Source organism: Lycorma delicatula, chromosome 10 (genome assembly GCF_047948215.1).
Source record: "Lycorma delicatula isolate Av1 chromosome 10, ASM4794821v1, whole genome shotgun sequence".
In the NCBI taxonomy this organism is placed as follows: domain Eukaryota; kingdom Metazoa; phylum Arthropoda; class Insecta; order Hemiptera; family Fulgoridae; genus Lycorma; species Lycorma delicatula.
In genome coordinates, this window is record NC_134464.1 from 97,081,312 (window position 1) to 97,104,959 (window position 23,648).

At 27.1% G+C, this 23,648-nt stretch overlaps 1 protein-coding gene across 10 annotated transcripts in view; it reads left to right on the forward strand.

Annotated features, from left to right (window-relative positions):
* LOC142331787 (organic cation transporter protein-like) overlaps window positions 1-23,648 on the forward strand; it is an 82,087-nt gene that overhangs the window by 32,972 nt on the left and 25,467 nt on the right. For 8 of the 10 annotated variants that reach the window (XM_075377895.1, XM_075377892.1, XM_075377891.1 and 5 more), the window contains exon 2: window positions 20,453-20,689. In XM_075377895.1, the coding sequence (XP_075234010.1) occupies window positions 20,457-20,689 (233 nt within the window). In that variant the 5' untranslated portion in view covers window positions 20,453-20,456. Of the gene's footprint in view, window positions 1-6,604; window positions 6,751-12,615; window positions 12,681-20,452; window positions 20,690-23,648 lie in introns of those variants that run through there. The other 2 variants (XM_075377889.1, XM_075377896.1) reach the window with 2 other exon arrangements.

Here is a 23,648-nt window from a genome sequence, read left to right on the forward strand (position 1 = left end):
TGATTGTTATTTAAAATCATAAAAATTTATACTAACTTTAACTTTTAACTAATATTGAATTTCTCAAACTATTTGTTTATTACTGGCTTTATTTTTATCAGTTTTCTCTGGTTTAAAATTTTTGTAAAATTTGTTATAGAGTATTGTTTGTTAACTGGGCGCTAACAATTTAACAGTGTTATTTTAAGCCAAACGTAAAATACTGTATAATATTTTTTTATTTGAATTTTTTGTGACTTCAAAAAAATTATACAGTTATAGGAACCACTTTTGAAAATAATCTTCAAATTAATTAACAAATAAAAATACACAAATTTTTACTGTAATTCCATAATTAGTGTCCAAACAATTTTTAATACTTAAGTTATCTAGGAGCAAAAATCAGACTGAAATCTTTTGGCAACTGTAACTGAAAAACAAAGTATTCCATATATTAATATAAAATGCCATTATATCAAGAAAAGTTATCTGTTACTGGAAAACAATGATTGAATATTAGTTATACTTACAACCGGTTATTATAAAATATAACCTGTACATAAGAATAAGGTAATCTCAAAATAAAATAAATTCAGTATGAATTGATAAAGTTTAATAGTTAAATTAATAACAGTTTAATTTTTGTAATTTGCATTATAAAATGTGCTATATGCTTTTATTGATAATTTTTAAAATAAAGATGTTTACCTTGTTGAAAATTATATAAATGCTTGACATTGGTATTGTTTTTTATTATTATTATTATTACACATATTATTATTCATTTATTCAGTATAAGGATATTAATGTTAAACTTGTACTAAAAATCAAATCTGGTTTACTTGTTAGATTCATGGCTCACTTATAATTTTGTTTGAAAGAACTTGATTCAGGTCAGACTTAATTAATTGAACATTCTTCTTTTCTCAATAACTGAATGTCTGACTGATAGGAGAGTATATCGATGTGTGTGTGTGTTTTACATTAAATGTGTATGTGTATGTTTTTATTTCTTTCTAATGAATCGTCAACAATAGTGTTAGTTCAGCTAGTGATGTCATACATACACCGTGTGTTTTATATAATACATATCTTTTAATCTGCCTAAAGCAGAACAGTATTTATTATTATTTGATTTTATATGTGTTTATAATTTGTTCTTATGATCTAAAATTCTTAGTTTTTTGTTAGAAATATAAAAATATTTTTACTTTTTAAAATATTTACATTTTTATTTGATCAATTCATTTATATTTATATATATATTTTTTTTAATTGAGTGCATGTATTGTTATCTGTAAATCTTTGTTATTTTTTGTGATTACTGATAGGAAGTTAATACTTACTATAGGTATATTTGTTCTATTTGTACACACACATATATATATATATATATATATATATATATATATATATAAAATCACATTTTTACTACTGTTGTGACATCATAAACTAATTATAAATATTAAATTACTGTAAATTCCTATATCATTTTTATGACCAGTGATTAAAATCAATTAAAATTATAAACCTTTTAGATATAAACCAAATTTTATACTTGTATAATATGTGATAACAGATATATGATAGCACATATAAAAAATAGGAAAATTATGAAATTAACACTTAAAAATACTTGTCATTGATTTACTAAATGAACAGGGACAATTCAAATCTAACAAAATTTTGATTACATTCTAAATAAGTATCTGCTACCTAAAAAAAACCTGCAAGTATGTTACAACAGCTATATTTCAACAAGATTTTTTATGCAAGAGCAACTAAAAATGTTATATTTATTAATTCTGTTTTGGTTTGTCATTTAAAATATTTATAGTTTTAAATGATACTCTGTAATTGTTTGAATTTTTACAGTTTAATGTACATATTTTTAAAAAAAATCACAGTTAAGTAAGGTACAACAAAATTCTTTAAAATTAAAAGAAAGCTTTAATTGTTCTGATTTGGTAATAATAAGTTGTTAACATTTTATTAAAGCTTCATTATATTTTAAGAACTTATCAGTAGTTGAGTAGTTTATTCCTTTATTTCTAACAAAATTTAAAAGTAAAATGCTAATAGAAATCATTAACTTAATTATAAGTATGAAATTAAGTAATACATTCATTTATGTGACCAAATGAACTGCAGAAGATAATTCTTCAAAGTTTAGAAAGTGTAAACTTGCAGACAGTCAGTAATTCTACTTAAGTGCTGTAACCGATTTAACAGCCAATGGTATGTAAATGAACCTTGTCATAAACATTTTTTTCTTTTTAATTTCTACAAGATTTTTTGCACTTTGTGCAATTTGTCTTTATTTTGTTAGGTTTTTTAGTCACAAAAAAATTATATGGTAATATGTTTCTAATTGCGAATTTATTTGCATATCAACTTACTGTATTTTATGAGATCATGTAACCCCTTCTGTATAAGGTATATAATGATTGCCTTATGCTTGTTAAAAATTATATTTTTATTTTATTTGCGTATTTAATGGTTGCTGTTATTCATCAGTTCATGTATTTTGAAAACCGATAATGAATTTTGGTTGTTAAAAATAATGGTATGATAACACACCTTTGGCTTATGGAGTGATGAATCACACACTTGACATGCTATATGTTCTTTTTACATAACAAATAATAACTTTCCAATCCCGCATTGTACCATTTTTATGTTTGAACCACAAACTTTTTGTTTTGTCTTATTTTAAGGATCGATACAAGTTTTTCTTTAGTCATTACATTTTGTTTTAATTTTACTATTTTTATAGAAATCATTATTTTATAAAATGTTTAGTTTCTATGACTATGCGCTCAATCAATTTCATATGTATGTGAAGTACTGTTTACTTTGGTATACCCGTGCATATATTTATAAGTATTAATTTTGTTTTATTGAAGTATAAGGATTTGTTAAAATGTGGAATTTTGAAAAGCCATTTACACTTGAAGAATTGCATCGCATTTTAGATCAAGGTAGTACTTCACAAGCAACTGCCATCAGTGTAACTTATATAACACCTATGAGGTGTCTGGGGAAGTATCGTTGAAGGGTTATCATTGACACTACTGCAGTATGTCTGGTGGGATCATCCTGCTGCATCTACATGTCCCTTAGGCCAAGCTGTCTCATTTCGGGAATGAATAATGTTCATAACATTGTGTTATATCACTCAGTGGTAACTGACCGTGTCATTATGTTCATTCTCAAAAAATAGGGACCTATCACACAAGCGTGACTTGCTGCACACCACACAGTAACCTTGGCACTGTGCAATGGTGTTTCATGCAACAGCTGTAGATTTGTTTATTGACATAACCACTGAAGTGGAAATGAGCTTCGTCAGACGTGATAAGGTGTTGCACGAAGTCATCACCTTTGCTGATTAGCTAGTCACAGAATGTGGTTCATTGAACCTTATCTTGGTCGAACATTTTATGCACCACCTGTACCTTGTATTGATACGGTTGTAAGCCTTTTTTTAAGGATTTGCCTCACACCGGTACGTGGAATATGTACTTGACGACACAATTGCCGAGTTGACTTGTTTGGACATTGGTTAATGATATTGGGCGCATGTTCAATGTTTATTGCACTATGCAACGATCGAGGTCTCCTAGGGGACCGTTTTTTGTTCGCATTTGCAATCTCATGAAAGTTGTGAACAGGACGCAATATGATCTTTTGGGATGGTGCTTCATGTTTTTTAAAATGTTGTTTGAAACGCCATTGTGCTGTAGTGATGGAACTTCCACTACTGAAGAACTCCTACATGATGTACGAAATTTCAACAGCAGTCCACATCATGATGATTCCCTGCCGCAATGAAAAAAACATGTATCAGTAACTCACATCTTTACACTTCCTGTTAAGCTATATGAAAAACATGCATGACTGTTATTGTTCGCAGTATTCAAAATATAAATATGTCCCATCAATATGGCTCACCTTGGTATTATAACTGATAAAGAAATAAAAATACCACGAAACTGTAACTGTATTACTTTCAGTTTAATAAATTGTTCATGTATTCTTCAGAAAAAAAAATTTTTTGAATGATTTTGCCAAAGGTGCATAAACGAACCATTTTATTTTTGAGTGATAGTTGATTTTGTGATGATACAAAAATATTTCTAGCTTTATGTAGTTAATAATGAATAATATAAAGGGTTTATTTAGAAAAAATTGATACGTTTATGTCTGGCAGTTAATGGGTTAATAGTAAAGTAAAGAGGATATCGTACTACAATTAAACATCATAGATAGGTAGCAATAAGCAATTCACTGGTCCAACAAGCCATCCCTATTCTTCGCATATCAACTAAGCTTTCTAAACTTCGACATTACAGTTTAAATATGCATATGTATTTAAAGATAAAATTTTAAAAAATTGTGTTTTTATCTTCTTTGAGTTGACTTTAGTAAACAAATGACCACTGTACCGGTCTACTAAAACAATCAAATCACATTCTCACAGGTAATGTTTTTTCCAAGCGATATTGACTACTCTGGTCATTAATCGTTAATAAATTTCAACAATATGCAATGAAACTTCACCCTGCATTGTTTAAATTTACTTATCTATGAGAAGCAAAACGTGACTGACCGCTGGTAATTTATCTTTATCCATATCTTTTTATTTCCATGAATCCTTTTGATGTTTAGTTATTGCATAACTCTCAGGTTATTAGAAATAACCTTCCTTATGTTACCTCATGTTCTTTCTGAATCCAAATTGTTTTTCATCTAATATCCATTTCACTTGTTCTAATCTTTAAATTAATCTAGTTAGTATTTTATATGTGTGACATCAATGTGATGAGAACATAAGTAGATAAAAATTTATTTCTTTCAAAGTATATAAATGATTTTCTCTGGTATGCAGTTATATTTTTTTGAAATCTGAGGTCATTTCTTTTGATTCAAAAATTTTTTTTACGAACTGATATACCCTACTGAGTCTTCAGCACAGTAATTCAGATAATTATCTTCTTATATTATTTTTAGTCTTGTTTAAATCATTCAGTGCTCTATCAAATTCATAATCTGGTATAGAGGATCCTCTCAATGCATCATAAAATTATTGCATAAATTTCTTTTTAAACATATTTCTCATTTTTTTAAATTATCTGTTTACTGATGTTGTAGATAGAAAGTATTTCAAATACTTTTGAAATACTCTGAATTTTACAATTCAAACTAGTACCATTCAAGTATCTTCAATACTTGAATTTTACAGTTCAAGTATTGAAAGTACTTTTGAAAATAGATAGATTTGAAAATAGATAAATGTTTTAACCAACTTCAGAAAAAGAGGAGGTTTTCATCTCAATATTTTTCTTATGTATGTTCTAGCCTGGTCAAATGAGCCAATTTCAGTGATATATCACTAAAATTTATCAAAAAAATAAAAAATACATACATTGTATATATATATATATATATTTTTTTTTAATTGAAGATAAAGTTCTTGTAGTAGTCAATTCAATTTTTTTAAGTTATGTGGAAGATATTTAATTAAGTTTTATTGCCTATGTAAATGAAAAAAAAAATAATTTTTTGTCATTATTATTAATGAATGTTGGATTATTATAGTGTATTAATATATGGCCTGATATCACTCTGATATTTAATGTATTTTTCAGGAAAATTAAAGAAAATTATTTGGAAAACTTAAAAGAAAGTAATCTATATATCCTATATTCCAAATAGCCTTACTTCACATTCAGTAGCAGTCTATATTTTCATTTATTTTCTTATTTTAATTAAGATACAGATTTTGTGCACCTAGTGTTTGTTGTGAACAGTTTTTTTTTTTTTCAAACGGACAGGTTTTATAGTATTTTTTTATTTTCATCTGTCGATATATAATATTATTTTTTTAAAGTTTATTAACATTTATTGTAATAATAGAGATTATATTAAACAGGGTTTTAGCCAAGGTGATAAATTGTTATTCATTACAAAATGATGCACAGTACCTGCAGTATTTCAGAGAAAAGCATTTGGTAATTAAAAGCTATGATCTTAAAATAAAATTTCATTAGTTGATATCACTTTTATCAAACTGATTCCATAACACCATCAAAGCTGAATTGTATTAAAAGCATTTTTCATTTGTTTAGTTTATAATATACAATTCTCTCTTTATTAATGGCCAAACCAACTAATACTTTAAAGGTATAAATAAATTATTTAATAGTTTTAAGATTATTTTTTTACTAAAGAATTAAATTTTTAATTTTGCGATTTAATTACATTTTTATTACTAATTATTGTTTAATAATTAATTATATTGATTTTCTTTTAATAATCTGATTGCTTTTAGATATCTTAAATAAAATGTGAATGGTTTATAAATGTATCAACAGTTTTATTATCAAGTTAAGTTGTTATTGAATCTGGTAGATCTTATTTAAGTGTTTTAAATTAATTCTTTTATTAATTATTCATGTTGACTGAAACAGCTTTTTTTAATACGTGTTTGTTACTAATGATCAGTATTTATGTGTGGATGTAGTGACTAAATAATGTGTAATTTTTCTTGATAATTTTAATACAGAGTTGTTTTTTTTTTTTATGTAACGTGTATTTACATTCAGTACAAAAATAATAATTGTGTTTTATTGTATATATGCATTACTTATCGATAAACAATTTAAAACTAAGAAAATAACTTTGTGAACTTTTTCTTTTTGTGTTAAGTGTTCTGGAAACTTTGTTAAAGTAATACAAAGTAATATAATTGACAATAATGGAAGAAAAGTACGTAAAATATCAAAAAATTATTTTTAATTTATGTTATCTGTATAAATTAAGTACTTACTATTTAATTTGTAATTGTATTCATATATATTTTTTTTTATTATTTCTTGAGTACATACACACAAACACACACAAACTCTTATACAAATGCACAAAACTGCAAACTCTCATGTTTTATTATTCTCTTTAAATATGAAGTATAGGTAAAATAACTGAAGCTTAATTAGATATAGTAATTAGATACACCAGTTACTTAAGATAAATGAAGGAAATCCCTTATAATTATGGGCTCATAAAAAATGGAACTTTTATGAAAAATTGGTAATAAAAAAATAGCTTGCTGGTTTAGAACAGATGTTGTAAACAGGGTATATTATTCTAGAATGCTGAAATCTCTCAGACATGCATCCTTCCCTGTGCTGTAAGAACCAATCACACTCAAACACCATTTATTCTGCAGTATCATCCCTTCCATGGAATATTAATTACACTTCAGTGAAGGTTTCAATATCCCTGTGCACAGGCATGCTTAAAGCAATCCTGATAGGTTAGGAACTAGCTCCAGTTACTCATGCTTAGCCATCTCTGGATGTTCAGGATCAATTTATAGGTCCTCTTGCCTTTCATGAACTGATCCCATACCTCCTGCCACCTGAAGACAAGCGATGCATTTGCCTTACTTACCTTGTGGTATTCTCCTCCCTCTTCCAAATGAGGAGGTTCAGGGTTGTGATATCCTTGAACTAGAACCTTCTTTGGATACATTATGGAGATCCTGTTTGTCTGTGAATGTAAGTGTATATATCCAATTGTGTAGCAAATTTTTGTAGACTTTGATTATTTTTTTTTGTCAATTCTTACAATAAAAACCAGTCCTTTTGTTCAATGTTTCTAAAATGGCAGTCAATAATAAAAAGCACATTAAACTGAAAAACAGAAAGTTATTTTGATTAGTTATATTTCTTTTAAGTTTATCATAAGAGATGTTTTACAGATGAACTTTTTTTATAATCTTACAGTTTTATTTGAATTTTCAAGTATAAAAATTAAAATTGATGAGATTTGCAACAACTTTTGCCTAAAACATACTGTAATTTTACAAGAAGACTTTTGCCTTTCTTGTAGTATAAAAAAAATTCCTGCTTCCCTTTCTTTACATTTGTACCATGGGAATACTGACATTTGTAAGTCCTGCCTTTTGGTTATTGGGAGGGGATTTAGAAACATGGCTTTATTTGGTAGTCACTTCATTCATTAGTTTTGTTATGCAGATACTTAACAGAAGAGTCTCCAAATTGGTCCACAGGCAGCCCCTTAGATTCCAACAATGAACAGGTTTTTCATACTATGGCATCGTCAATATGGTGAACTTAGTAGGATCAAACTTGCACCCACTGAATCAGTAATGGTGATGAAGGGGTGAACGGTGACGTCATCAGGATTGTTCACCATTTTGTCTAAGACACATTCTGTTCTCTTATCTAAATTCTTTTATCATCTGTGATATGGTATTTTGTTTCATAGTATTGATTTTAACCATAATTTAATAAAAAAAAAGAATGGTCATCAAATTATTTTGATACTGTAGTTGATTAACTTTTTTGAGGATTCCACCTGTTCCTTGGTAAATAAATTAAAGTTTTTATCACTTTGTTTTTGTATATATGTATATATTTTTTTTTTTAATTTTATTGTCGATTACAAAAGTTACTAACGTTAAAAAGGGTTTGATTTGTTGTTAAACTTCTTTTTTTATTTATTTAAAATGTACTTTTTTGTCTAGAATGCCATAAATTGTATACTGATAGTAACCTGACAAGATAGGTACTACTGAATATGTAGTACATAATAATTTATAATTTAATAAATATGCATTAGAATTTAACAATAAAATGTTTTGTTATAATCTAAATGTCAGTATTTATAATATGGAATTTTGTAAATGAATAACTGAGTTTGTCAAATACCCAAGTTTTAATCTTTAACTTGTGCATTCTATGAGATGAGGGTGGCTACCTGAGGAAGTTTCTTTAAAAATTTATACTCCTGTTAAAACGTATTTATATGTCCTTTAGTGCATGGTAAAGGTAAATTCAGTTTGTTTATTTATTAAAATTATGTAATTTGTAGGCTATTTATAATCGTCAGTGTCAGTTTTAATTGATTCTAGATTGTTATTCATTCTAAATAAAAGGGAGTAAAATGCAATTTGTCGTTTCCTTATCGTGTTCGACAGTTTTTCAATTTTAGTATAAAGTTTGTTATTTGGAATTAATTTTACCTGATTATTTTGAAATTTAGAACCTAAAATTTTTCTTATAATTTTCTTTTCTTTTTTTTCGAGATTTTCTAGAAAGATTTTATTGGATAGTCTTAGAGTTTCCAGCCACAGAGTGCTTCCGATTTTATCACAGATTTATAGGGTCAAAATTTTGAATTCTACGATAAAGACTGTTTTGATATATGTGTTTTTCATTAGTCGGAATGCTAATTCCATTTTATTAGCTCTAACTGTTAATGCTTGTTTATATAAAGAATTCCAAGTGATCCATTCTCCGAGATATTTGAAATTAACCACTTTCTCTATTTTTTTATTATTTATACTAAGGAAATTCAGGCAATTTTATCAGTACTCAAAATTTTGGTTTTCTCAAACACAGTTTTTAATCCCATTTTGCAGCTTGGTTTTCTAACTCTTTAAGTTGTTGTTAAGCTTCTTTCCAGTTTTTAGCTAATAATGCCATATCATCAGTGGAAGCTAAGCAATTAATTTTTAGTCCTTTAGTTCCCAGTCTTATTCCACTATTTTTGCCTAAATTTTGTTCCATTCTATAACTACATTTTCAATAACCGGTTTTGTTATCTAAATCTAATTCTGTTAATGTTGAAAAAAATGATCTTCTATCTACCAAATCATATGCCTTTTTAAAAACAATAAAAGTTATATGTTCTATTTTGTCATTTACAATACTCCATAATATTTTTGAGATAAAAGATTTGCTCTGCGCAAGATCTATTTTTCATATTTCAGTACTTTTTTTATATTTACAAAAAAATGTTTTTCTAATGTAACTGTTGACTGTGGGCTTTTAAGTGTGAATTATGTTTTATTATATTATACCTTATATCATACCAGAGTATTACAGTTATCAGTGTAATAAACAAAAATACAATGCGTAATATTGATTAAACTAAAAACCATATCTTTATAAAGTTACAAACACTATATTATTGGTACTTAATATATACCTTTCTGGTTGAACCAGCTTCATGTGAGGGATAATTAAAAAAAAAAAAAACATCAAAAGTTAAAAATATAAAAAAGAATATGATTTCTCTTTAGTTAGATAGATTAAAACTGAATGATATTGTTTAACAGAAATTATTGTCTTTATCACTACAGCTGGAGCAGCAGTTGTAATTCAAATACCATTTTCAACTGAATTTTTTCATTTTTCATATTATCTATGTTTAAATTTAAATGAGCGTTTACATGAAATATTTGAAAATTTTCAGTTTTATATTTATTTAAATACTTTTATTTTTTTTTTTTTATCTGGAATTTTACGGGCATCGACTGCTAAGGTCATTAGCCCTCGTCACAATCTTTAAAAGAAATTACTATCACCATCTGGATCGTCATATGTAAGGGTGTAAAGGGCCCTTACATTTTATTTAAAAGCACAAACTACACAAAACATTTAAGACATAAAAGACAAGGACAATCACACACTTACAAGGTGTAAAGGGCACCGATATTAAAATTTGAGATAAGGTTCTCAAAAGACCATGAAATTAAAATTAAAATTAAACTTATCAATACCATTTCTTTCTTTCTTTATATATATATATATATATATATATATATATATATATATATATATAAAAACTACCGCTTAGAGTATCTTTTACCACAGCTTTAAACTTTCATTTTATAGACTTTTAAGGTCCAATGGGGTGTAGAAATGCAACTATATTTTCTTCATTTCCATTATCCAGATCAGCACTAATATTATTTGTAAGACGGAACCTCTTTCTGAGGTCCTCATATATAGTACACTCTTCTATTAGATGCTTGATTGTCAGTGTTTTATTACAAACACCGCCCATTTGTCTCACTTCGCCGGTTAACAAATATAAATTTGTTAATCGCGTGTGACCGATTCTAAGTCTGGTCACCGCTACTTGTTCGTGGCGAGTCAACTTAAAGTCGCTTTTCCATTTATAAAAAGAAGTTTTTACTGAGTTTAATTTTGTATTTAAACTCCTCCATTCAGCGTTCTTACTATTGTTTCTTACTATGTTTGTTAGACGGTTTTTAACATCTGCCACTCTTACAGGAAATGCATCCAAATCATCGCAGACTGTTGCCTTTCTGGCAGCTTCGTCTGCGATTTCATTACCTGTAATACCAGCATGCCCCGAAGTCCATACAAATACGCATCGCTGTCCTCGTTGTTTTAGAACGTATAAAATGGACAGGATGTTTGCAATTAGGACATCCTTAATGTTTTTGTTCCGAATTGTGACACGTGCACTTAATGAATCGGAACATATTAGCACTCTCTCTTCGCAATAGTGTTCAGTGTAGCGAAGAGCTTGCTGAATTGCAGTGAGTTCTGCCGTGTAGACACTGGCCACATCTGGCAGTTTCCAAAAGTGGGCTTCTTCATTTACATATATTGAGCATCCAACACCATGTTTGGTTTTAGAACTGTCAGTATAAATTCTAATATGTTCTTCGTAGCTACTGACGGTTGCCAAAAATTCCTGCTGGATGATCACTGCTGGTTTCTTTTTTATTTCTCCTTGAAAGAGATCCAAACTTGTATTTACCGCTGGTAAGAGCCATGGCGGTATTTCTCTAGTAGAAATTACCAATGTTTCTGGAATGGCAATTTCATATTTATTTCTTAATTCGTGGTACCTAATTCCGGCTGGAATTAGGCTTAACCTAATACTTTTATTGTTTATACTGTTACTCTGCATTGTAACAATGCATGTAATTTTGCATTGTTTTAATGAATTAAACATAATGTTTTCAGCAATGTACAGGAATAAAATTTTATTTTTATAAAAATCATAACACTATTATTAATTTTGTCACTTAAAAATCTATATAATTTGTTGAAATTATTTTTTTATAATTTTATCAGTTGATAACTTTGTTTTTAAATACTTTTTTGTTGTGTAAACTAACCATTAATAAAAAAAAATAACATTCGCAGTCACAATAATAATTATGAAGAACAAAAATAAACAAGAATAGAAAATTAAAAAAAATAATTATGTACTTTAATTTTTTTTAAATTTAGAATATTTGGTATAATTTCAAAATTAAACTGATTTAAATAAGTTGTTATAAAATAATGTCTTATTAATTAAACAGAATGTTTGTAAGCAATTAAATAAAATATAATGTTATATCTTGGAATTCATGCTGTGGTACTTATTGAACACTCCTGCTACATAAATGCTGATTTGTTAGACTACCTTCTTATCATACACAATACCTATTGAGCATTTAACTAAGTTCATATTGGAAGGTTGCTAATGTTTATATATATATTTTTTTTTACTTATTCATAGTTTAATATATGAAACATTTTAACTACTTATTGGAAGTGGTTTTAGTGATAGGGAAATTATAAATAGTGATAAATAAAATTTGACCCAAGAGACCCACCATCTCTCTCTCTCTCTCTCCCTCTCTCTCCCTCTCTCTCTCTCTCTCCCCTCCCTCCTTCATCTTGTATTTTTCATTTCCACTACTCAATGCAGTTATATAATGTACTGATATATAAACTTAGTGATTAAGTAATTATTAATGAAATAAATTAATATTTAACAACTTTTTCAGATATAATACAAAAATAATATTGAAAAATTAATAAACAAGATTGATGTAATAATAATAATTTAAAATAAAGGTAAATTAAAATTAAATATAAGTTTTATATTGGTGTGATAAACAGAAAATTTATTGTAAGAAATAAATTATGTGAAAGATTTATTTCCATGGGGTTTATTACAACTGCAAATGTAAATTTGGTATTACATAAACTGACTTAAATTTAATAGAAAACTACGGAAATTCTAATACATGTAAAATTGCAAAATTGGAAATAATTCATATATACACTTACTTAAATTTAAATAGTTATAATATTAAAAATGAACAGATTCAATTTAAGACTGCAGTTGCTATCTTTAGATAAAGGTAATAATTAACTTTGAACAGTAACATTCAGTTTAATTTATCTGAGAAACACAATTCTCTGTTATATTTTATGTATTTTATGTTTATTTTGAAATTATGCCTCGGATGATGATGAATTGACTGAAGACGTGTTAAGATATCAACAGTATAAAATTTTAATAACTTTATAAAGGTATATGATTTTTTGTTTTTCATTTTATTTCAATTAGCTTAATGAAAAAGTTTTTAGAATACACTATAAAAATCTGTGTCATTGAAAACACTTAACACTAAATATGTGTAATCTTTAGGGTCTTAAATAGCAAAATCAGTGAATTAGGATTTAAAGCTAATATAAACATTAATTGGTTTTAACAGCGATACAGTTACCTGGGAGGATTCTAAAAAATTGCATAGGCGTATTTCTCTCATTAAAATAATGTAAAAAGTTCATATAAACATGGTTTGGAAAACGCGATCCACTAGCAAGTTACAGCTAGTGAAAGATTTTGCCCCAATTTTCACTTCTCCACTGAAATGAAGCCCTACTGAAATTTTGGGAAGGTAAATTAAAGGGAAAATTTAGCGGTTTCTTATGGTTCTTGGCCTGAAAAATCAAATAAAATAGGTCCAAGGACTGTATCTGCAGTAGTGTTTGAGAAATCTGGGGTGAAAACCAATAAATTGGACTAAAAAACTGTTTTTTCATGTTTGACGTACAATATCTTTATTAAATGGATAATAAATACATAAAAATTTTAAACAAAGTGGTGTAAGATAAGTTGAATAAAACAAAGAAAAGGTAGAAAAATTCAAATTCTATTTAGAAACGGTACACTAGACCAAAGTGCATTATACATACCAGTTTATAATAAATGTTCAAAACTGAGCCTGTCATTTTCAACACATTTCTTGGCACGCTTCTCTACTGCTTTTGCTGCTGTTTTTATTTCTTAAGGGCTCTCCGTAAGTTGCTCAGCCGCATCCATAATGCGAACAATTAATTCCTCTTGAGAATGTATTTTTGTTTCGTATATAATATTTTTCATCCATTCCTAGATGTAAAAATGTAAAGGTATTAGATGAGGCGATGTTGGTGGTCAGGAATGTGGACTTCCAAGACCAATCCATTTCTCAGGGAAATGATGATTTAAGTGAGTAGAAATGGCACAAGAGAAGTGGAGAGGGGCACCATTGCGCTGGATTTTTATTCCAGCGCTAGAAGAACATCTTCAAGCAGTTGCAGCAATTTTTCTTGAAGAAAGTGCAAGTAGATCTCAGAATTTAAGCGGCCAGCTAATATTAATGGTCCAAACAGCTGATTGTGACGAAGGCAGCAAATTCCTCAGAGTATTTCTTTGTTGTAAATAGGTGCGGCATTTCTTCAATGGCAAACCGATCACATTCAAACAAAAATTCACAGAAAACCTTCACTAACCACATACAGCACTGTTCACAGTACCTGATATACTTAATGTACCTTACAGTGTGGTTTAAATTCTAATACAATATTGTGCATTGTTGATCAGCTTTTGTTATTTTATTGCCAACTTTGAAATAATAATTTTTCAAATAACTTATTGTTTCTGTCATTAATAAAAAAAATTATTATCCAAGTAATTTTTATTTATTTATTTTAATTTACAATTGTTGTGTAATTTCCAGTTTTTTAAATGTTTTAATAGTAATTTTTATCACGAGTTTTTCACATTACCAAAAAAATTTGTTTGTTGTCTACGTTAAATAAGTACTTTTCTGAAAAGTGTAGTAGTAATGTACTGTTTCTAAATAAAATTTGAATTTTTCTAACTTTTCTTTGTTTCATTCAACTTATCGTACACCATTTTGTTCAAAATTAAATTCTCTGTAAGTTTTGTTAAAAGGTTTTATGTGTTTATTACCCATTTAATAAAGTTATTGCATGTCAAACAAAAAAAGAATTTTTACTGCAATTTATTGGTTTTTACCCCAGATATCTAAAAACTTCTGCAAATATGGTTCTGGATCTATTTTGCTAGATTTTTCAAGTCAATATATTTTAGCTTTGTACGTAAATTCTTCTGTTTAAATTCTTATCACTTTTTCAATCCAATTTGTGTGTTTTTTTAAAATTAAAGTTGAACTTCTAAGATTTGTGTTTAATTTTAATAGACATTATTTATATAAATTTTTGCAGAATTAAATTCTCTACAATGTTAACAAGTAATTTTTATATGTTTATTGTCAAATTAACAAAGTTATTTACTCCAAACTTAAAAAAATGTATTTTTTGACAAAATGTGTTTGTGTTTATACTGTTTTTTCTTAAAACCTAAGAAGATAGAGGTCTGGGACTACTTTTATTCAATTTTGTAGATCAAAAACCATAAGGTAGAAATAGATTTACCCCCATGAATTTTAGTACGGGTTAATTTCATAGAGGGAGCAGAAAGCAGGGCTAAATGTTTTGCTCACTAATGAACGAACCTATGTTTATTTGAACCTTTTTTCTTATTTTTGGCTGTAGAATTTTCTCCCGAGATTGCTGTGCAATTTGGAAATAGCTGTATATATATTAATATTAGTTATATATGTTAATATAAATATTATTTATAGTTATTAATGTTGGTTACATAAGTATATGTTATTTTACTGAAATTAATCTTTTTAAGATTCATATTATTCCTCTGAACTGTTAAATTATATTAAATAAACCACCTAGTACATAATATTGAGATAAGACATCTTACCTTAATTTTTCAAGCAGGATTGGTGATGATTCAAATTTTTAATTAAACTGCATATTAAGAAATAAAAATACTGAAATAATGAAAATTGCGCATTTTCTTCTGTGAGTGCTGCTGTCTGTTCCAGTTTTTATTAGACCATCTCTCCCAAACTCTGTCTGGTGATTTATCAAATTGGAATTGGAATTTTGTTTGTATTTATATATATAATATTTTCCCATTATATTTAATTTTTTGCCATCTTTATTTTTAATATTTCTAAATTTGTGGCAATATCAGAAATAAAATGTTTATTGTTTATTAGATGGTCTGCCATATTAGTAAACCTGATTTATTATTTTTGTAATTTATATAATGTTCCACAAGTCTAGTTTTAAAGGATCTATTTATTTTTGCTATATAAATACCATCCTAATCATTAGATTTAATATTATAAATTCTACACAGATTGTTAGTTTTATTATTAGTTCTGGTTTTTCAATATCTTATCTGGTTGTTAGATTTGTATGCTGGTTTAAATATTTCTTTATTGTAAATTTTAGTAATATTTCAAAGATATTATTAGTGTATAAAAACTTTACGTATATGTTTTCACTTTTTTGAGTCTTATTATATATTGGTTGTAAGGTAGTTATTTTGTTGCTGTACACAGAACTATGTAGTTATTTTACACAATAGCAAAATCTAACAATAATAACCGATACATAAGACTTAAAAAAGATGAAAACATATACATAAAAGCGTTTATACACTAATAATATCATTGAAAACATTACTAAAACTTACAATAAAGAAATATTTAAACCAGCATACAAACTTAATTAAAAAGTCATCACAAAAGATTAAAAAATATATTAGAAATGTAAGGTAATCTTTAATTAATAATTTTTCATTTCTATAACCATGTTCATCCTGACCCCATAGGAGAAGACACCCTCCATGTGACGGTTTTGGTTGCAACACCACCCCCTCCGTACATAGCCCTTTATGGGTTTTACCAGAGGTCATCTTCAGTACATCGGCAATGACATCTTTCAGTCAATCTTAAGCCAGAATGCCACCAATGTGAATGCCACAAGCAACATTCCCATCGGTATACTACTAACATAAACTCCAAACAAAACACATCTAGCAAAATCTCAAACAAGACTGAATGACTTTCTAAGAACTGAACTCTACCTACCCTAAAGGTAAAATTGAGTTTGACACAAACAAATCATAAAGCACAACACAAAAACACTAACAAAACATAACAATAAATAATGTAATATAACAATAACATAAAACATTACCGAAAAACAACCAAATCTATAACCAAACAGAAACAAAAACAGCAACAGTTTAGCAAACAATAAAATCAAACATAAACACAAAGAAGCAAAGACCAAGCGGAACATCACACCCCTTCAGCAATCCTCAGTTTATAAGTTTTGATACACTTATCTCAAATTATTCTGCCTACTTGACAACTGAAATGATTTTGAATAAAACTAAGACCTCTAGCCATATAATTATATACGGTCAATTAAGGATAAGCGAGTTAATAATGATATACCGGGTAGTCGATTTAAATTGTGACACATCTATATCTCAAAAACTACACATATTAGGAAAAAAATGTTTCCTATTAAAGTTTTTCCATCTCAAGGGGGAAACACGTTCACAACCTATGTTGTCCTTGATAAGGTCAAATAAAGGTAATTTCAAGGTTAACTTAATTTTTTTTACTATATTTTTTATTGTAGAATCAAATTCTTTGCAAAAAAATTTTAATTCATCTCAGACTTTTTTATAAAATTGATAATTTTTTATTTATTCATCTTCAAAAATGCTGTAGGCGTATAAATTAGTGTTTTTAATTTCTTTATAAGAAAATTAAATTTTAAATAAAAAACAATCGATTAAAGGATTAACCCAAACAAGATCTATTTATATTTTTAATGAGTTTTTTTAATCAAATAATATATACAGGTACGGTACATAGCCTACATGTGTTGCATGCTTTGGTCAGTTAAGTTATTTCGACTCTATGAAAATATTTGGTTTAATGAATCATTGATATTTTAACAATTTTTTCATGCTCTTTATCTAAAATAATTACAAAAACTTAATCTATATAAATTACAGCAGCAAATGTCCTACTTATATGCACTTTTTGATATGTTTTAAGAATGACCTATGAACATTTAATAGAGTTGATATCTCTACAGATGTTTGTTATATACTAATGTTTTCAAGGCTTTTCTTTAACATTTTCTTTAAGGTAACCCCATAAAAAAAAAAAAAAAAAAAAAATAGTAATAATTTTAAGTAAATAGTTTTGATCATAAATTACTTTATAGTTCTTCAATATTTTAGTTTCAAATTTAAATGTGTAAATATAAGTCTTCTAACTGTTCTCTTATATGCTATTATTTTTTTATTTTAACAATTTTAAGTATTTCTAATTTATTTTGTATGTTTGTAACAAAAAGCAAAAAATGAAATTATTTATTCATAAGTTAATCAGATGTACGTTACTAAATTTCATTCGCAATACTCTGCAAAACATGTTGCTTAAAATTTTAAGCTGTTTCAAGTGTCAAAACATTCATCCTAAAATCCATTTTTTGGACCGGTTAAATCAGATAGATGTAGATACAGTAGCCTAAAATAGGAAACAAAATTATGCAGTGTATTGTCTAACATAATATAGAGATAAAAGGGCCTTAAGAATAAATATAGGTGATTGTAATATTAGTTTACTTATTTTCTTTAGAAACAATGGCTGATGTTCAGTTACGTTTCATAAATATGGAAAAATTCTGTGGCACATAAAAAAGCCAAGTCAGATTGACATTCAAATTCATAATCTTTCAAATGAAAGACAGATATACTACTACACCGACGAGGTTGACAATATTGTTTTGAAGCGTAATGTAAAGAGAAATACTGTTTTCTATTTCTTACTCTTGTTCCTTTAGATGTTATTGAATAATTTACATTAAAAAAATAACGATAAATAAATGTAATTTGATATTTTTTTAATTTCTTTATTAGTATTTTGAATGTAATAAAACTTCATTCTTTACGAAAAGCTGTTGTTTATCTAAAAATGAAATTAGTTACAGTTAATTAATATTTCATTCTGATTTATGAATTAATTCAATCCTTTTGTTTCATTATGTATATCAATGTACATTATATATATATATTAAATTTTGTCCAATGGATTGCAATTAATAATTACCAACAAAGATTACCCTAAATACAATAAAAATTAATAGCAAGCTCAGTGTAGATTTACCAGTTTACATGATAAGTACTTTTTGAATCCATTGAAATAGATTAATTATTAAATTTTAAATGTTTAAATTAAGCTAAAAATCGTTGAATATATAAAGAGAATTCCAGGTAAAATTTAAAAAAAAACTATGTCATAAAAAGTTATCAAATTCTAAATAAGCAATAAGATCAGCAGATGACGTAGAAGAAATAAGAAATGATAATTAAAAAAAGACATTGATAAACAAATAAGTACATTAATGTAATATAGTAGTGTCATTATATCTATTTTAGTTTCATTAAAATATTAAATATTGTGAAATAGTACCAGTAAATGTGGAAAAACTGCTTGTCATATAATTACATGTAAAAATAATGATGATAATAATAATTAAAAAGGAAATAATTTAAATAATTTATTTTCCTTGTAACGTTAGGTAATAACATGTAGTGAATTCATTTCAGTAGTCTGAATAAAATCAATTTATAATATTTAGTTGATAATTTCTATAATCATTGATGCAATAAAAAAAATAATAATCCAAAGGGTTGGTCTCATGGTAAACTCGTCATCATAGATCATCTGATTTTCAAAGTTCAGAGTTCTCAAGTTCAAATCTTAATAAAGGTAATTATTACTTTTATTCGGATTTAAATGCTAGATCATGAATACCAGTGTTCTTTGGTGGTTGGGTTTCAATTAACCACACATCTGAGAAATGGTCAGCTTGAGTTTGTTCAAGACTACACATTTACTGGTACAGTTACATTACACTTATAAGTCACTCATTAGTGTGTTGATTACTTTGTTGATGTGACTATTAATAAAAATATTTAAAAAAAGGTGATAATAATAATTAGGAAGAATTTTATTTTTTTGTTTACTTGATAGCCGCAAAATGAATAAAATTAAATAATTTGGTCGGTGGAAAGGAATAGAAGGAGGGAGATCTTCCAGAATAAGAGAAAGAAATGGGAAAGTTGATGCGATTGATACTGATGATTCAGTGAGTTTAATACTGTTATGGTTCTATGCTGGATGATAATTTTTTCTGTACCAGTATTACTAAAAGAGAATATGTGCATATTTGCATGTTATTGATGGTATTAAGTAAAAATAACCTCTTTTCTAGAAAGTTATTGAAGCAATGAAGGTTAAAGAAAAAGGCTTTGATGAGGAATATTTTACGAATTCTGGTAATGAAATGCTCATTGATCAAGAGTGGCATGTTTACTTTTCATTATTGAATCATCTTTTTTAATGATGATTCACCATGTTTTTGCACGAGAATATGAGATTAATCTTTTAGCATATGATTAATGTTAAGCCAATTGGAATTTGAACCTAGAATCATCTCTATGAAAGGCTGAGATGCTACCACCTACTATAGAGATTAGCAGAGGAATATTCATACCCCTTGATATGATATTTAACATTTTGATATTTATTTTTGATAACTTCATATTATTTTCTGTCGTTCTTATTTGTGTTTTTTATTTTTTATTTTGACAGGGCCATGTTGGAGCAGGATAAGGCTGCATTTGAATCAGCAGTCGATTCGGTCGGCAGCAAATCAAGTTGGTGGTTATGGAGTATATTTGCCTTGACCACCATACCTGGCATGTTTAATGCTATGCATATCATGTCTTATGTTTTTTTAATCGATATACCTCCACATTGGTGTAAAGTTCCTCAGTTAATTAATGCTAATTGGACCGAACAACAAATCAGAGAAGTTTCAACACCTAAGTAAGTAACTGACTTTTTATTACTAATAACTGGAAAATATCTTCACTCTTTTTAATTTTTGCATTATAATCATAGAGTCATTAAAAAAGTGTATTACAATAGCTTCTTGAAACATGAAAAGAGTCATCAGTGTGAATAAATAAATATTTCATTCTGATCAGTATATTAAATAAATAATTCATTATATGGATCTCATCAGAAATGCATAGATATGCTACTCCACAGATAAAAAAAAAGAACTTTCCCAACATTTGCATGGATGGATCTAGGGAAACCGTGGCAAAAACCTTGATCATACAACATCTTAAAGTACATAGTTAAAGAATAAAAAATAAATGTGATTAAAATCGATATTATTATTTAATATAAACACATAAAATAATGTGTTAAAAGTTAATTATATAAGAATTCTGAACTTAAAAATATATATAAAATAATTCAGAAGGCATTCGTGAAAATTATTTGAGCACATATTTATGTAAACATTGAAAACAATGCTGGAATTTCAGGTTTCTTTTTTATAATTTTTTGATTAGTATTATTTAAAAATGTGTTGACAGAGTAATGTTGTGTCTGTAAAAGAAAATCGTTTAATCGAAGTCATATTTTAAATAAACTGGAAGGAAATTTTTTTTTTAAATTATATGTTCATTTACTAAAAGCCCTTTCTTGTAAGCTGAAGTATTATTTTGATTTACATAACAATAGTTCTGTTGTCTAGTTTAATAGAAGTATTTATTGTATTGTTTGAGAATAAGTGACTACTCTTTGAACTAAATTTACACATTTATAAATATAAATACAAGGATAAGCAAACATTTTTGGTTTTCTAGATATCGGTCAAAATGATTCTCAGCTCATTTTTTATTTTGGAAACTCGTTCTGACTTCTTAAGGGAACCTGCTCCCTGCCCCCCAAGATATTCTTAAGACCAGAATATATGTAACCATAATAAATACTGTGTAATATGATGTCGAGTTTAGTGTTTTATTAAGGTGCTTCAAAGGAAAACAGTACGGAAGTAGAATGATCAAAGAAGATAGGAAAATTAGTTGATAAAAGATTGTTTAGATTAGAAGATAGAAGTTTGCATTATGGGAGAATGTGAAGTGTAGGACATAATTATTAGTTGAAATTATAATGTAATATAGGAGACAGTCATATAATTTACACACATCTCTTTAAAAAATAAATTGGGCTGATAATTATGGTTTATTTTTTAAATATTGTGTATTAGAATTCATTCTCTTTAATGTACTGTGACGCCTTTCCACATTTCAGTTGCATTAAAAACTTTTTACTGTTGGAAGCAATGTTATAGCAGATTAATCTGAAAGCTTTAAAATATACACCGATTTTTTTCCTTATGTACTATTAACTGGGTGAGTGATTCTTATTTTGGGAAACAAATAATTACAGGATGTCAAATCAACAAATATGGCTGCTGTACCATTGAGATTCATTTAGCTGTCAAAAATCATTTTACCATTATTTTGGTAAATGTAATTATTCCATTATGAATACAATAATGGTAATGTTGTCAGTTTTTATCACTTTTCTCGTGAAGATTTTCTCCATTTTAATTATATTTTCTTTGATTTATCTATATACAGTTTCTGAATTAATTATTTTAGTTTAATTTTTATGAGTATTTAGAATACTCATTTCAACTATTCTTGAAATTTGCCCATTCCCATCCCTTAACAGCAGTGATTCTCTTGATTAAAGGAGTTAGCATATTAAATTAAATTATTGCAACTTATTTATGGAAAATATTAAGTATTTTTATATAATGAAATATGGTAAAGTAGATGTAAGTATTAATTGAGGATCGAGACAAACTTTTAAAAAATATTAATGAATCTATTATATTTTTATTTTAATTTAATAAATTTCTAAATGCTTTATAAACAGTAACTCGTATATTTATCATTTGCTTGTATAACATTTATTAAAATTATATTTTATTTATATTAATGTATGCATTGAACAATGCTTTTGCATTAAGTTTTTGAAAAAAACAACATAAAAGTGTGTAAAAACACACGCGCGCGCACTCACGCACACACACACAACAGTGTTTCTAAAATGGTGGGGTGGCTATATTTTTTTCAGATTCTACTTTTAAAAATTAAACAAAAAATATCCGTAGGAAAAATGGCGATTTCTCCTTCGTTCTTCCCATGTCTCGCCATTTTGTTATATCTATATAAAAATTTATATCTCAAGTTAGGATAGACGAATCACATTAATATCTGGTAAGCGCCTTGGTAATAAAGTTGCAAAATTAGAAAAAAAATCAGGAATTAAATAACTTCGCAAATTATAAAATGGTGGCTATGTTTATTTTTCAATCCATTATATCTCCGTAAATATTAGTTTTATCAAAATTTATGCTTTGCTAAAATATTAAGCCTTTTATTTTGGACAAAATGACATTTTATTTTTTTAAATCAGTTCATAAATACCTGAATTATGGCAGAAAATTGATGTAATTTTGTGTCTGTTTTCATGCACTTCACATTCAATTCCATGAAATATTTATTTATTGTTAATTCTAGTATTGCAAATTAGTATCAAGTTAAGTTATAATTTTTTCACAATAATAAGACCTACTAATTAAAAAAATAAAACTACCGATTATAATCTTAATTAATTATTGTAGAACATTAGGTGTTCAAACAGTTAACAATTGTTAAAAGTTATCAGAGATGTTCAAAGTGTCCACCATTAGAAATTATACAAGTCTCCAGTCATTTTCTGAGAGATTGTCTTAACCGTTCAAAAATTCCAGTATTCCTAATTTCTTGAAATTCATTTTGGATCCTTTCTTGAAGATCCTCAATGTTGAGTTGAATAAACAATAATATGTTTCAAATGACCTCTGTCATCATCATTTGAAACACGAAGGAGAAATCGCCATTTTTCCTAAGGATATTTTTTGTTTAGTTTTACAAGA